The sequence below is a fragment of the Leguminivora glycinivorella genome, chromosome 12 (assembly GCF_023078275.1).
Source record: "Leguminivora glycinivorella isolate SPB_JAAS2020 chromosome 12, LegGlyc_1.1, whole genome shotgun sequence".
In the NCBI taxonomy this organism is placed as follows: Eukaryota; Metazoa; Arthropoda; class Insecta; order Lepidoptera; family Tortricidae; genus Leguminivora; species Leguminivora glycinivorella.
Window position 1 is genome coordinate 18,303,845 of NC_062982.1, and position 13,643 is coordinate 18,317,487.

Genomic DNA, 13,643 nt, shown 5'->3' on the forward strand with positions numbered 1-13,643 from the left:
GAGATGTAATGTATCGATAGAAACCGTAAAGTTCTGGGAAAAGGACAAGAATATTGAAATGTGGTAACTTTCACTGACTTTCTTGTCTATGCTTCGATCTATAATGTTTATGGGCATTTGAGGCGAGTGTACGCTGCCATTTTTCCACGATATAAATTGGATATAAAAGCAAATTAAAACAAGGTGAGCATGGATAGAAAGGTATTTCTTATATATTTTAAATCCATATCATACGCTTTCCTTATAACGCATGCACTGTCTGATTATTTTTCTTATAAAAGGCTACGGATTACGTAATTTATGTTATTCCTCGTCATAACTTTAACACCTATCGTATCATGTATGACAAGAGCTAGTCTACGTACATTCGAAGGCGTCTCGGATTCGGGTCATTTAGAGTTGTTGTCTACACCGAAAAGTTATTCTTTTTGTAGGTGTGTGCATACCTACAAACTGCTCCAGGTTATGCGAAGAGGCTTATTAAAATATGTCATATCACGGCGCATGGGACGGCGGGCCGCCTGGCGCTGAGGCGGAGTATGCGCCGCCCTACGCAGGGGCCGCCGCCCCGCCGCCTCCGCCGCCTCCGCCAGTCATGCCCACCACGGACCCCTGGACGGGCGTCAGCTACAGTCAGTATGGACCTCCTCCCTATGACTATCAGAGCTACGGGGCTTCCAACTACAACTACAATTACGACGCTAACTACTACCAGCGTCCACCTGAGAACTACTACCAAAAATATCCTCCATCAACAGATGCATACTCCTCCCGGGATGGTTATGACAATGCTATGCCATCACCTCTGCCAAGGCCTCCCACAGAAATTACAGTAGTAAGAAGGCGTAGATCATACTCCAAAAGTGTTAGTCCTTTTGAAAAGAAAGATAGGGCATATTCAAAGAAAAAAGATAGCTATGATGAGGGTCGGAAGACCAGATCTCGCAGTAGATCAATTCGTATTAAAAGAGAGAAGTATTCTTCCAGTGACCGCTCGAGATCTAGGTCCTCATCAAGATTGTCGCGTAAGAAGGTAAAGAGCAGGAGGACCTCCTCTGACTCATCTAGGTCAAATGACTCGTATAAAAAACGTTTAGCTAGGAAAGGTAAAAGTCGTGAACATTCTTACACTCCGCCTCTGAAGAAATCTTCATCACATTCTAGAAATAGATCTATCCCTCAACGCTCACCAAGTAGTGATCATTCTTCCAGTAAGTCTCCTAGATTAAGGCAAGAAAAAGACATTAAAGGAAAGGGTAAATTGCCTCTTAGTAAGGACAAAGCCAAGAAAACTAGAGATGTTATAACTCCTCCAAGAAAAATAAAAGAGGAACCTAAGACTCCGCCACCGAGGCAAAAGCAGTCATCAATAACTCCGCCCAGGAGTTATCAACCTGTCAAAAAGGAACGGTCAACTACACCACCTAAGAAAAAACGCCCTACTACACCTGTCCGGAAAAATAGAGACAGCTCACTAACACCGCCTAAAAGTTATGCTAGAAGCCGCTCGTCCTCTTCCAGCTCAGGGTCGGACTCTCGATCGCCGACGCCGAAACCTAAAAGCAAACGCAACCGCCGCTCGAGATCGTCTTCTAGGTCGTCGCGATCTAGGTCAAGGTCGAACCGGCGCAGGTCCGAGCATAGGTCCCGAACTAAGAGTCCATCCAAACGGCGATCCATAAGCAAAAGCAGCCGCACCAAACGACGATCAGTAAGCAAAAGCAGCCGGTCTAAACGGCGCTCCCTCAGCAAAAGCAGGCGCTCCGTGAGCAAGAGCAGTCGATCGCGAAGCCGTTCTAAATCTAGACGAAGACGCAGCAGGAGTCGATCGTCAAAGTCGCGCTCCCGCTCTAAAAGCTCGCGTTCTAGCCGAAGCCATAGCGGAACACCAAGTGAAGAACGTCGAGGGCAATTCACTGTTGCTGATCGCAAACGGTTCTGGAAGCTTCATCGCAGTAGGCAAGAAGAAAAGAAAAAGGAAAAACCAGAATCTCCACCTAAAGAGATAAAACCACCACCAGGAGCTATTGAACCAGAACAAGTTGACGATATAGAATATGGTGATCCACCTGAGGTAGAAGGGCCTAACTTTGCTGAACTATTACCCGCTTGCCCGGCTGACCTTCACCAGCCGTCATCATCTAAATCCAAGCCGGGTCCACTACCGATTAAAAATGATGGCAGCTTTTTGGAAATGTTCAAAAAGATGCAAGAGGAAACTAAGAAAGTTGAGGAGAAGAAACCGGAAATTAAAAAACCGGTTTTGCCGTTCATTGGGAAGAGGCGCGGCGGGCGCGTGCTTAAGACTGGTCTAGTAAAAAAAGCGAAGGCTATAGAGGAGCAACTGGCCGATAACGCTCCGAAGGACGCCTGGTCCCTTTACATGCAGGAGGTCAAGAAATACAGAGAAACCTCGTGTGAGGAGGAACGCAAAACGCGACCTTTGGTCAAATAATGTAGCTGCTAAAATAAATTTATTGTTGTCTCGTCTAGTATATTTTAGACTTTTTCTTAGTAAAGTTAGTTTGCGTTTAAGTACTTTGAGCGATATTCTCTTTCTGGGCAACTAACTCGTACGGTTGAAATTGATTGGGATAAGTATACATTTCATTTCACGCATCTTCTTGCCTAGACAATAAGGTTGATGTTCTTAAAGATTAGTCAATCTCAAACAATTGCAACCACACGCAAGGTGAAACTTACATTTCATTGGTATTTAGTATTCAATTTTTTTAAGTTTGTACCAGTAGTAATCAATGTTTTGAATTATTGTAATTATACTGGACTCCAATAAGAAAGTAGTAATACTATTACTCTAGTAAGATGTTTTTTTATTGTCGGGTCCAAAAGTATTTCAATATTTATATTTTTTAAGTGGTACAAATTTAAAACAATTGCATATTTTATTTTAGAACTTAGCTCAGACTGATAAATTATATGAGAAAATATTACAGTATTGTCTTGCTCTAAAATAATAGCAATAAATATTAAATTCATGTTATGTATGAGTCAAATACATTTTCCGCAAAGGAAGTTACTTCTATTTATCTTGTACCCACATAATTATAGCTCACGAATGATTAAATTAATACTGAATTCGTTCATCTATAAGTATTGTTTGTTGCTGTATACTAATTACAAAATATTTGTAAAAGCATGTGTGTGAATTTTTATAAAACATGAGCCAATTAGGTAATCATGATTATTGATTAGACTAAGCTCGAGAAAGATTATAAAAGAACAAAAAATAAATGTATGTGACTAACCCTTTCAACGCCAAGAACGCTTTCAGTCACTCAAAAAAACCAGAACTGCCATAAAATACTTTCAAGCTGGTAAACTAAGTTGTAACGACGGCAGTTTGCCTTTATTTTAGGGTTGCTTGGCGGTAAAAGGGTTGAAATATTTTTCCTCTCGAATGATTCTATTGCTATATTTTTTTTTAATACAATATTTATTTACGTGTTATTTAAATTTAATCATTACGGCTCTACTCTACAAGTAACCGAATGCTATTATCAAGACGGATGGCACGAATATAACTGATTTTTGTCTAACTACGAATACCTATTGTTATTGAAGTATACTGATTTCATAGCTCTCAAAAATCTAAATATAATCTAGAATTCAGTTACAGTCGTGTAACGAGGTGAAAGTATAATCATATTAATGTAAGTGTTCCTTTCTTTAAACGGTACCTACAGGTACCGAAATCTTATTAAAATGTATACGAGCAACCTAATTAACGTACTGACGTTAATTCTTATCCACCATAGCATTGAATTCCTTGTTATCATCTAATGTACCTATGTATAATTTTCGCTACATTTGAACACTTAAGTACACCACCAGTTTTTATTCGTGCCGTGGAAAGGTCAGTGTGGGGAACTTTCATGTGTAAATGTAGAAAGAAAGAGCTTCACACCCGCTCTCTCAACTCAGTTTAACCCTTAAATGCATGGTGATGTATATATGCATCATATATTTGATGGCCCGTGGCTCGATATGTAGCTATCCAAAATCACATTTATAGCTTAATTATTATTCATTATTTATTATTATTTAATATACAATTAAATAATATAATGATTTACTATTTATTATTTAAGGATTGAGATGAAATGGCGGAAAAGTGTGAAAAAAGAGGACGATGTGATTTAGGCTGATTTTTTCGGAGTTAGTAATTAGTTTATGTTTAAACATTTTATCATAGACGGTTCAAAATTAGTGTACCTTTTTAATGGTAGTCAGTTTTTTAAAATAGAACTTGCCAATTATGAAATATTTATATAAATAAGATTTGGCCCATTTAACTTCTAACAATGATTTAGTATAAAAAACGATTTGAAATATTTTTTTTATGATTTTTCCCAGAGTCAGAAAACCATTGTCTATCACATATATTAATATCTCTTTATAAGAAAAATTCATGCATTTAAGGGTTAAAGTGGTACAGATGTATTGCGATAAAGGTTTCCTTCGTATTTTTCCGGACACGTTCGTATTTGTCATGCTAGTTCAGTCAATGTCAGTACAGTCTTGTATTGAGACTGACTGAAATAGCATGACACGTTCCTAACGTTTCCATAACAATACGAAGGCAAATCTTTTCGCACTACATCTGTAAGAGCATGTAGTGTAGACGTATTCGTCGCATTGACCTTACATAAAATGAAAGCATATATTTGTAAATCCATAGCCTTAATAATATAGTATTAAGATTTTTTAAATTAAACATCAGCAGTGTATCGTGCGTTATTTTATGTACCATGTTTATCTCTATAGCTGGTTATTTTATACTGTTAAACATGACTTTAATAAAGGATTGTGAAGATATTTGTGGTTTCTTTACAGCAAAATGCCTGAGATGATCAAATCGCCCGACCAGATCAAAACCGCGCCCTTCGACCCGCGGTTCCCCAACCAGAACCAGACTAAGTGAGTATAATACCTACTTGTCAGGTGGCCCCACTGTCGACATGGCGAAAGTTGAGCCTAGAAGCAGTGTTGGGGAAACTTTCCATCGGTGGTTAAAATTTGAAGGACTTCTAGGCCCACTTGCACCAACCACTTAACTCAGGGTCAACTGTCAAATTCCAAGGGTTAATCTTCCATTTTCGTTGGTGCAAGGGGCCCTTAGAGGAGTGCCAGATTTACACCAAAAATGCATTTTTACTACAGTTTTGGCCATTATATCACACACTATTTTGAAGGACCGGTGGAGGGCCGGATTATCCTTTCGCGGGCCGTACTTAGCCCAGCTCTCTTAGCAACTTAGCTGGTGTAGAGAATTTTAAAAGTTCAATTCCGCTTAAAAGACATGTTCCTTAGCAGTCTGGCATTAAAAAGATTAGATAATTTTAAAAATCGCGTAAATCAACAGTACAGTCGACTACAAAGAGATGTATCCACTTATTGCATTGTAATAAGGTGAAAAAGTGGATTCATGTCTTTTTAGTCGACTGTAAAAAGTTAGAGCAGTTTTGTAGTAGATATGAACGTTTTTGAAAATTACCCCTTTATCGCAGTAATTTTAATGCTCTTTACTAGAAGCTAAAGTATAATTTGGGGTATTAACACAGTACTTATTTCAGTCGTGTCGTGGCCTAAAGCCAGTGACTTTTATGTTTAGATTTTAACGCGTAGTGAACGTTAGGTAACCTTTGTTGTGTAAACTAACTGGGTTTAATCGGTGGCGCCTGCCGGTCCTTTGTTTTATGAAGTGCAGTGTTTATGTAGGTATCAAATTTTATAAAGGCTCATTGTTATTTGCAACAGAGGTTCCTTTTACAATAATAGTACATTGTGCAAGGTGGGGCCGAGTTGAGTTGAATATTACTAACGAGAGTAAGTTAAATCGCGACGGCTTGCCGAAGCGAAAGATTCTACTTGGCAATATTTGTACGCCCCGAGCTACACAATCAACGGTAGGTACAGTCGAGTTCATAAATATGTGTACATTTTTTCACCTTAATGCAACGAGTTAAGGTGAAAATATGTACATATTTATGAACTCGACTGTACTAGAAAAAGTAGGTACTTTGCGTTCTCTACTTCTAGATAAACAAACAAAATCATTATATATTTGGATTCCTACAAAAAAAGGCAGTCTTTTTGACATTAGGTACCACAAACAATAAAGGTTCAATTTCACGACACGATTCTACCTTCAACCATTCCAGATACTGCTACCAGAGCTACCTTGACTTCTACCGCTGCCAGAAGGTCCGAGGCGAGAAGTACGAGCCCTGCCAGTACTTCAAGCGAGTCTTCACCTCGCTCTGCCCCATCGACTGGGTTGAGAAGTGGGACTCCCAGCGCAGCGAGGGCACATTCCCTGGCAGGATCTAAGGGGCTACACTAGAACTATACGGACCAATTTATTGCACAATATTGAACGATACGGGTGGTTGTGCAACAAATTGTTTCGTAGTCTGGAACATTCTGTGTTAATTTATGTTATGGCTTAGGCCAAAGTGATTTAGGAAATTAAATGAGTTAAATCGAACTTTGCGTTTTCATTACGTAAATCCCTTATGTAAGTCCCTATCCCTCCAACGATATTACTAGGTGTCCTTGACTTGCGCTTTAGTCTAGGTATGCATCCAAATATATCGGGGTCATGCTCATCAAGCACTAGCATACTTGACAGTAAACGGTTGATTCAAAATCGCTGTCAATAGAAATTGTCAACAATGTAAACAAACCATTATATAAAATATCAATATTTTAGCACAATTTTATTATTATAAAGGTTCAGGATCATAATGTGATATGAATTGATTAAATAACACATGGATTTAACCAGTATATTAGCTTCATCAGCATAAGAAGACTTAGGTACATCGTTGCATTTAGGTTCTTATACACAGCAAATTACGAGGCCTTACAGGGAATAGCTGGAAAATTATGAGTCTTAGGGCCAGTTGCACCAACGAAAATGGTGGGTTAACTCGAGGGTAACCCACTATTTTATATGGAATTTGACAGATGACAGACCACTAACCCTGAGTTAAGTGGTTGGTGCAATTGGGTCTTAATGACAGATAATAAAACAAAATTACGTCACAATATTTAATAACAATCAATAATTCTGCGTCTCAGTACAATCAGACGGTGGCACCCAATCATCGCTGCCATCGCTCGCGAACGGGTCTTCTTCCTCTGAATCCTGGTCTATCTTCACTAGGGGTTTCCGGGCCCTTTTCGTTGTCAGGATCAGGGTTTGAGGAGACACACTTCGATCTGAACCGTCGGACTCTGATGCCGATTGCGACCGCTGGCGCTTTCTCGCTTTCGGCTTTTGACCTAAACATAATCTCTTTGTAATCATCACAGTACATTCTTCTCTTTAAGATGATAGAACTGGGCTTTAAAATCTGTTTTTATAATCATTAGGGTATAAACTCTAGTTCCTTAATGTTAACTTAATGCGTATTTTGGTTATAATTTCCAGCTTTTAAAACATACTTATTGGACTGTCACTTTCGATGTTAATATTTTACAGTTACTTTCTTCAAAGACAGTGAAAGACTGTATCTTTAGCTTCATCAGCATATAGGTACATTGTTGCATTTAGGTTCTTATACAGAGGGACAGACTCCGAGCAACACAATCGCACCAGCTTTCAGCATCTGTCACTTTGGATCAACACATTCGCTACCAGACAAAAAATTGCGCACTAGGTCAGACGGTCGTTATCTATAGCCTCCCGCTTGTATAGCGACAACCCGCCCAGCGGGTTGTCCGGCATCCGAACAAAGGTCACCAGTGCCCACCAGGCGGGTTTTTGGTTGCTAAAGTGTTTAGAACTCGTAGTCGAAATCGACGCTGTCGCCATCGTCGTCCTCGACTTGGAAGTGGTCGTCGTAAAAGTTGACGGCGTGCGCGTTGATGTAGAACACGTTCCCGTGCCTTTCCACGACATGCGCACCTGCTGGGGACATAGGGCAATGTTAGGCCTATTGATGAGAAAATTAGATACAGGCACTTTTATTATTTTTTAGATATAGATAGAAACGCTGGTGGCTTAGCGGTAAAGGCGTGCGATATTCAGACCGGAGGTCGCGGAGGGATCTACAATTCTACATCTTGCAGTCGCTTTCGTAAAACTTAGTATCTACGCAAAATTTTGCACGGCGTGGTAAAATTCCAAAATATCACAAGAAAGAAGAGGTATACTTTTATTCGGTACAGGTCGTGGAAAGGCACTTAGTTTTGGGATTCGTACGAATCCCAAATCTCGCGTTTTACCTTGTGACGGTGCGTGAGAGCCTCCGGTGGGTGCGAGGTGCAAGTGAAGACGCCAGTGTCAGCAGTAGTGTCTCTGTCACTCATGTACGATATGACAACACGGCGGCTGCATTAGTTACTTGGGGTTGGCGGGTGCGAGTTCAGGCGCCAGTGTCTAGGGTAGTGTTTACGACATGCGGCGCCGTAAAATGTGTCATCGAGACGCGTAAAAATGACGGGTTAATTAGAATAACGCGCCGTGGAAGGCAGAGTCGGATGAATTAATAAAACATTAGCATGCGAGCCTGCGGCAGGTGCGAGTGCAAGCGCCAGTGTCTAAACGTCGCGCTTGTGGCACGAAACGCCGTAAAGAAAGTAACGAAGACGGGCTATCAGAGAGCCAACTTACACTAGTTTTATGAGCGGAGTATTCCCCACTCTAGTGTTATGGCTAAAACATTTTAATGGAATTGTTACCTGGTGCAGTGGGTACAAATGCAAGCGCCAGTGTAGGGTTATGTTTACGGCAGGCGGCGCCGTAAAATGTGTCATCGAGACGCGTAACGAAGATGCGTTATCAGAGAGCCTACTTAGACTAATGGCGAGTTGCATCAACCACATTTGACAGAAACATCATCGTCACGCAGCAGACGTCTATGGAACTTCCCATACAATAAAAATTAACGAACGCTTTAACGATGACAGATGGTTTGATGCAACCAGCCCTAATTCTTGGAGAATTAGCATAGGTTTTATACCTGGTGCAGGCATGCGGGCCTGCGGCGGGTGCGAGTGCAGGCGCCAGTGGCGCGGGTCGCGCTTGCGGCACGCGGCGCCGTACGGGCAGGGCGCCTGCTCGCCGGAGCCCCAGTCCGGATCGCGGGGATGCGCGAACTGCGCCTTGTGGACTGGGTTACGTCTGTGGAATACAGGAACGAGATAAATGAGTAAATTACAGAGTATAGTGCTATATGTAAACTGTTAACTTATTATAGACTGGGATTTTAGTACAGTCGCCATTATCAAGTATATCGCAGTTCGAGGTGGTCAAAAATATCCATTTGAACACACACAATAAATATAAATATGAAATATATTGGAGGCACAAAAAAAATGTGTTAGGGCTATATGTGGTGTCCGCTATAGGGAATCCTGTCAACCCCTGTTCCCTAAACTTAATATACTTCCACTGCCTTCCCTTTACATTTATGAGGCCTCGATATTTGTAAAACTAAATCCTGAACTCTTTCCTTCACAGGGGAATCTTTCCAATAGGCCCTTAAGACAATATCAAATGCCAATACCGCCACATAGCTTAGTAGTCAGGAAAAAGAGTGCATACATTATGTGCATTAGAATATTTAACAAAATTCCTGTAGCTCTAAAAACCTTGCCAATTCAAGAATTCAAACGTAAACTCTATGAAATGTTATGTAAGTGTTGTTTTTATAGTATTAATGACTTTTTAAATTATAAATTTCAATCTAAATTTTAACTTAAATTTTTATGTGTATGACATTATTTTCACATTTTTAATTATTAGTCCATATATATTCTTTTTTTATTGTTTTGTAATTTCTATGACATGTTTATCCCTAATTTGTTAATAATTTTGATGTATAATTGTATTATAGCCTCATATTGTAACATTTTATAATAAGTCTCTTTATATGTAAGTTTTCTGTAGTATGGTGAAACTCTATTACTATTAGTAGCGAGCCAAGCCAATATACAGTGCATGTACACCTGTATAGGTAGAATCTTGGAGATTCGAATATAAAATATTGTACCTAACACCTAATAATGTAAACCCAATATTCACATGCAAATAAATCATTCATTCATTCATTCATTCATTCACCTTACACAGATCAACTTAGCCCCAAACTCAGCAAAGCTTGTACTATGGATACAATAGAGGTGTAAGCAGATATTTGTGAGCACCTCGGCCGGTCCGATACATCTGATGGCGACTGCACATATCGCTGGATTTCTGCTCCCGATGTTCTACATTCTTCAAAAAAGGAGTGAAGGTACCTGCAGGTTTTTATAGGATTGGCAACGCACGAATAGCACATCTAAAGCTGGGCACCCATAAACTACACGGTGGTTGTTGAGTATTTGTTTACCACGACAGGTATAAAAATGGATGGATTTCAAATTGATAATGGAGTATGAATTTTCAGGAGAAATGGCGTGCACTCGTTTTGGAGGCTAAGGGACCAATGGGACCATCCACACTCATAAGACGCATGTCTTGCGGCGCGCAACGGACGTCTCCTGGGGGCGCGTCTTACGTCCTTCCTATACAAAATATACTGAGGAGACGTTTTTTGAATTACATTCAGGCGGCGTGGCGGAGACGTCCGTTGCGCGCCGCGAGACACGCCTTACGCCGTTTTCACATTATCCGATCCGATATCGGATGTCGGAAGGATTTCAATAGAAAAAATCCAAAATGGCGCCTGTAATGTATGGGATATCGGTCCGAGATCCGATATCGGATCGGATAATGTGAAAACGCACTTAGATTGCGGAGCGACGATAGTTAGTATGAATTTTATGGTTGTAGGTACAACACTAAATTACCTATAACAATCAGCTCCATACAAGCATCGCTCCCTGGGAGGCGCTGGCGCCGGGCTTGGTGGTGCCTTCCCGTCTGCTGCATTTGATGCGCTCTATAATACGAAACATAACTACTATAAGTTTTTGACAAAACTTATAATTCTGAGATTTTTAAAAGTATTAGGTAAATTTTATATCAGAACATTTAATCAATCAGGGTGCTTATTTGTAGTATTACGTATACCTTGAATGTATGACTGTGTCACATTATGATTAAGTACTATAATAAAGTTTTTCCATACAATTTCCTCCAAAATTGATCATATTCATTTTTAACCCCCAACGAAAAAGAGACAGGGTGTTACAAGTTTGACTGTCTGTGTGTGTGACTGTTGTAGCTTTCGAATGGATGAACCAATTTAGATTTCATTTCTTTTTGTTTGAAAGCTGAATTAGTTGGGAGTGTTCTTAGCCATGTCTGATGAAATTTGGTCCGGGATTTTTACAAAATTTAAATTTTATTATTACTGTACATTTCAACAATCAAACAACTTTGGGAAGAGCCAAAACACACCAATAAAGTAAGCTGAAGAGAGAGATAAGTTTTATACTCACAGCTTGGTCCGCATGACCACTGCTAGGTCCTGCCCCATCACCAGCATCAGGCTCCTGCTTCACAAGCAACTCCTCTTTAACATCATTCGGCTCCGTCTTTATCCTCTTCACTCCATCATCCCCCTCTGGACTGTGACTTCTTTTAGGTGGTGATTCTCTTGATTCCTGTTCTGTTTGAACTTCTGTTTTAATTGCATCTGTGGGTTCTGATGGGTCTGTCGGAGCTGTGGGGTCTGGTGGGTCTGTAGCAGTTGTGGGTTCTGAGACGTCTGTGGGTGCTGTGGGTTCAGGTGGGTCTGTTGGCTCTGTGGTGATTGGACTTAAAGGTGCAGATGAATTTTGTTGATCTGAAAATAATTAATTTGTAATAATAAAGGTTGGATAACATTTAAGAAGAATATAAAATAAATATATGAAGGTCACATAGAAGGTATTTTTTTGTAACAAATGTTTTCAGGCTGGGAAACTATTTTCAAACACATTAGGAATTCATGGTTTTACAACAAGTTGTTGAGAATATTTTTTTAAGAAGCTTTCACTTACCAAGTAATGATGGTGATTCAGATCTTCCAGCATTTTCAACTGTTTCATTCAACTCAAAATTCAAAAGAGAATCTTCATTATCTCCATCCTCATTTTTATTCTCTTCATTAACATTTGTATTTACATTCTCTGCATTTAAAGTCTGATCTATCTGACTATCTCTTGTGTTGTTAACATTAGTAGTACCATTTTCTGCATTTAAAGTCTGATCTATCTGACTATTCCTTGTGTTGCCTTCACCTGGGTTAAGTTCCTCTGTGTTTGACACATCAGTTGCTTGACTGTCCGTGTCTGTGGTACAGTGCAACACCTCATACCAGTAGGAGCCCGGCAAGAGACCAAATCTGTCCCCATTGTCAAGTATTTCTTTGCAGGACTTTTTTAATACTTGCTTTTCTTCTGAACCCTTTTTTGTGTAGAAACAGGGGTTTTGGTGCAACTGAAAATGTATAAAGTAATACAATATCCATACTAATCATTTTATAAATGGGAAAGTGTGTATGTCTGTTTGTTTGTCTGTCTTTCACGGCAAAACGGAGCGACGAATTGACGTGATTTTTTAAGTGGAGATAGTTGAAGGGATGGAGTGTGGCATAGGCTACATTTTGTCTCTTTCTAACGCGAGCGAAGCCGCGGGCAAAAGCTAGTAATTTTATAAATGGGAAAGTGTGTGTGTATGTCTGTTTGTTTGTCTGTCTTTCACGGCAAAACGGAGCGAAGAATTGACGTGATTTTTTAAGTGGAGATAGTTGAAGGGATGGAGAGTGACGTAGGCTACTTTTTGTCTCTTTCTAACGCGAGCCAAGCCGCGGGCAAAAGCTAGTTTTTTTATAATTGTGTTATTAATCAAGAACCTTTTGTGTTTACTTTTATGTTAATATCTTCTAGAAATTGAATAATATTTTATGTTCAATATCAATATACTTACCGCCTCTATGACGACACTGTTCCCAGATATGATTAAATGACCATGATTTCTTGATATTCGTTTATCTTCGCACTGAAAAAGATAGAATAATATAAGGAACTATAGGTATGAATATCAGGAGTAGGTACGGCACGGTACATAATAATCATAATATCGATGATGACTGATGCGTCATAACTCACGGCTATCACGTAAACTTGTCTCTTCAGGTTTGTTTATAATCAAGGTACTTACCAAAACACAAACAGTTTAATCTACAGTAATAGTGAAATATTAAAATCACCGCTAAAGGGATGTATTATCCTTCATTATAAATTATAATAGGTTTCACAAATTATTGAATACTTACATCGAGAAATTTTCCTCTCCCTATCAAATGTGTTCCTAGCGGCAGCTGAATTTTATTCGGCTCTTCCGCATCAATGCGCACTAACTTAAACACCATTGTCTTAACAAAAAACCATATACTACAAAGAAATTAAATCCAAAGAGAGAGAAAATAACCTTGAGAACGATCCTGGGAATACTGAAACGAAAACAACACTCTTTTGTAACGAACTACTCTTGATGACAGGTGTCAAAAAACGTTTAGTTCTCAAAGGATATGTACTGAAATGGTACTGAACTACTAAAATACTGAAACTCTTATGTTGAATCAATTGATAGCCTTGTGTTTTTTATTATGAAGGTATAAAAATAAGCTTCAGCAGTTTATTAGTTAATCAGGTGTATTTTATATTAAAATAAAATTAAAAAC

The 13,643-nt window shown here is 39.4% G+C and overlaps 3 protein-coding genes across 5 annotated transcripts; 2 read left to right on the forward strand and 1 right to left on the reverse strand.

Annotated features, from left to right (window-relative positions):
- The first annotated feature begins 31 nt into the window (after positions 1 to 31).
- On the forward strand, positions 32 to 6,508 carry LOC125232117 (cytochrome c oxidase subunit 6B2). The gene is made up of 3 exons (XM_048137734.1): positions 32 to 183; positions 4,855 to 4,938; positions 6,183 to 6,508. The coding sequence occupies exons 2-3, from the start codon at positions 4,859 to 4,861 to the stop codon at positions 6,349 to 6,351; spliced, it is 249 nt and encodes an 82-aa protein (XP_047993691.1). The 5' UTR covers positions 32 to 183; positions 4,855 to 4,858; the 3' UTR covers positions 6,352 to 6,508.
- On the forward strand, positions 369 to 4,836 carry LOC125232111 (serine/arginine repetitive matrix protein 2). The gene is made up of 2 exons (XM_048137726.1): positions 369 to 3,941; positions 4,441 to 4,836. Exon 1 carries the CDS (start codon positions 488 to 490, stop codon positions 2,453 to 2,455), a length of 1,968 nt encoding a protein of 655 aa, XP_047993683.1. The 5' UTR covers positions 369 to 487; the 3' UTR covers positions 2,456 to 3,941; positions 4,441 to 4,836.
- A 552-nt stretch (positions 6,509 to 7,060) lies between the features above and the next one.
- LOC125232112 (aprataxin and PNK-like factor) lies at positions 7,061 to 13,429 on the reverse strand. Of its 3 annotated transcripts, none has more exons than XM_048137727.1 (7): positions 13,236 to 13,429; positions 12,887 to 12,958; positions 11,959 to 12,397; positions 11,416 to 11,762; positions 10,822 to 10,913; positions 8,991 to 9,151; positions 7,061 to 7,308 (listed from the first exon to the last, which is right to left on the reverse strand). In XM_048137727.1, exons 1-7 carry the CDS (start codon positions 13,329 to 13,331, stop codon positions 7,085 to 7,087), a joined length of 1,431 nt encoding a protein of 476 aa, XP_047993684.1. In that variant the 5' UTR covers positions 13,332 to 13,429; the 3' UTR covers positions 7,061 to 7,084. The 3 variants fall into 3 exon arrangements, with proteins under 3 accessions (XP_047993684.1, XP_047993686.1, XP_047993685.1); XM_048137729.1 differs by having other exon boundaries at positions 7,167 to 7,933; XM_048137728.1 differs by having other exon boundaries at positions 7,167 to 7,936.
- Between the last annotated feature and the right edge of the window lie 214 nt (positions 13,430 to 13,643).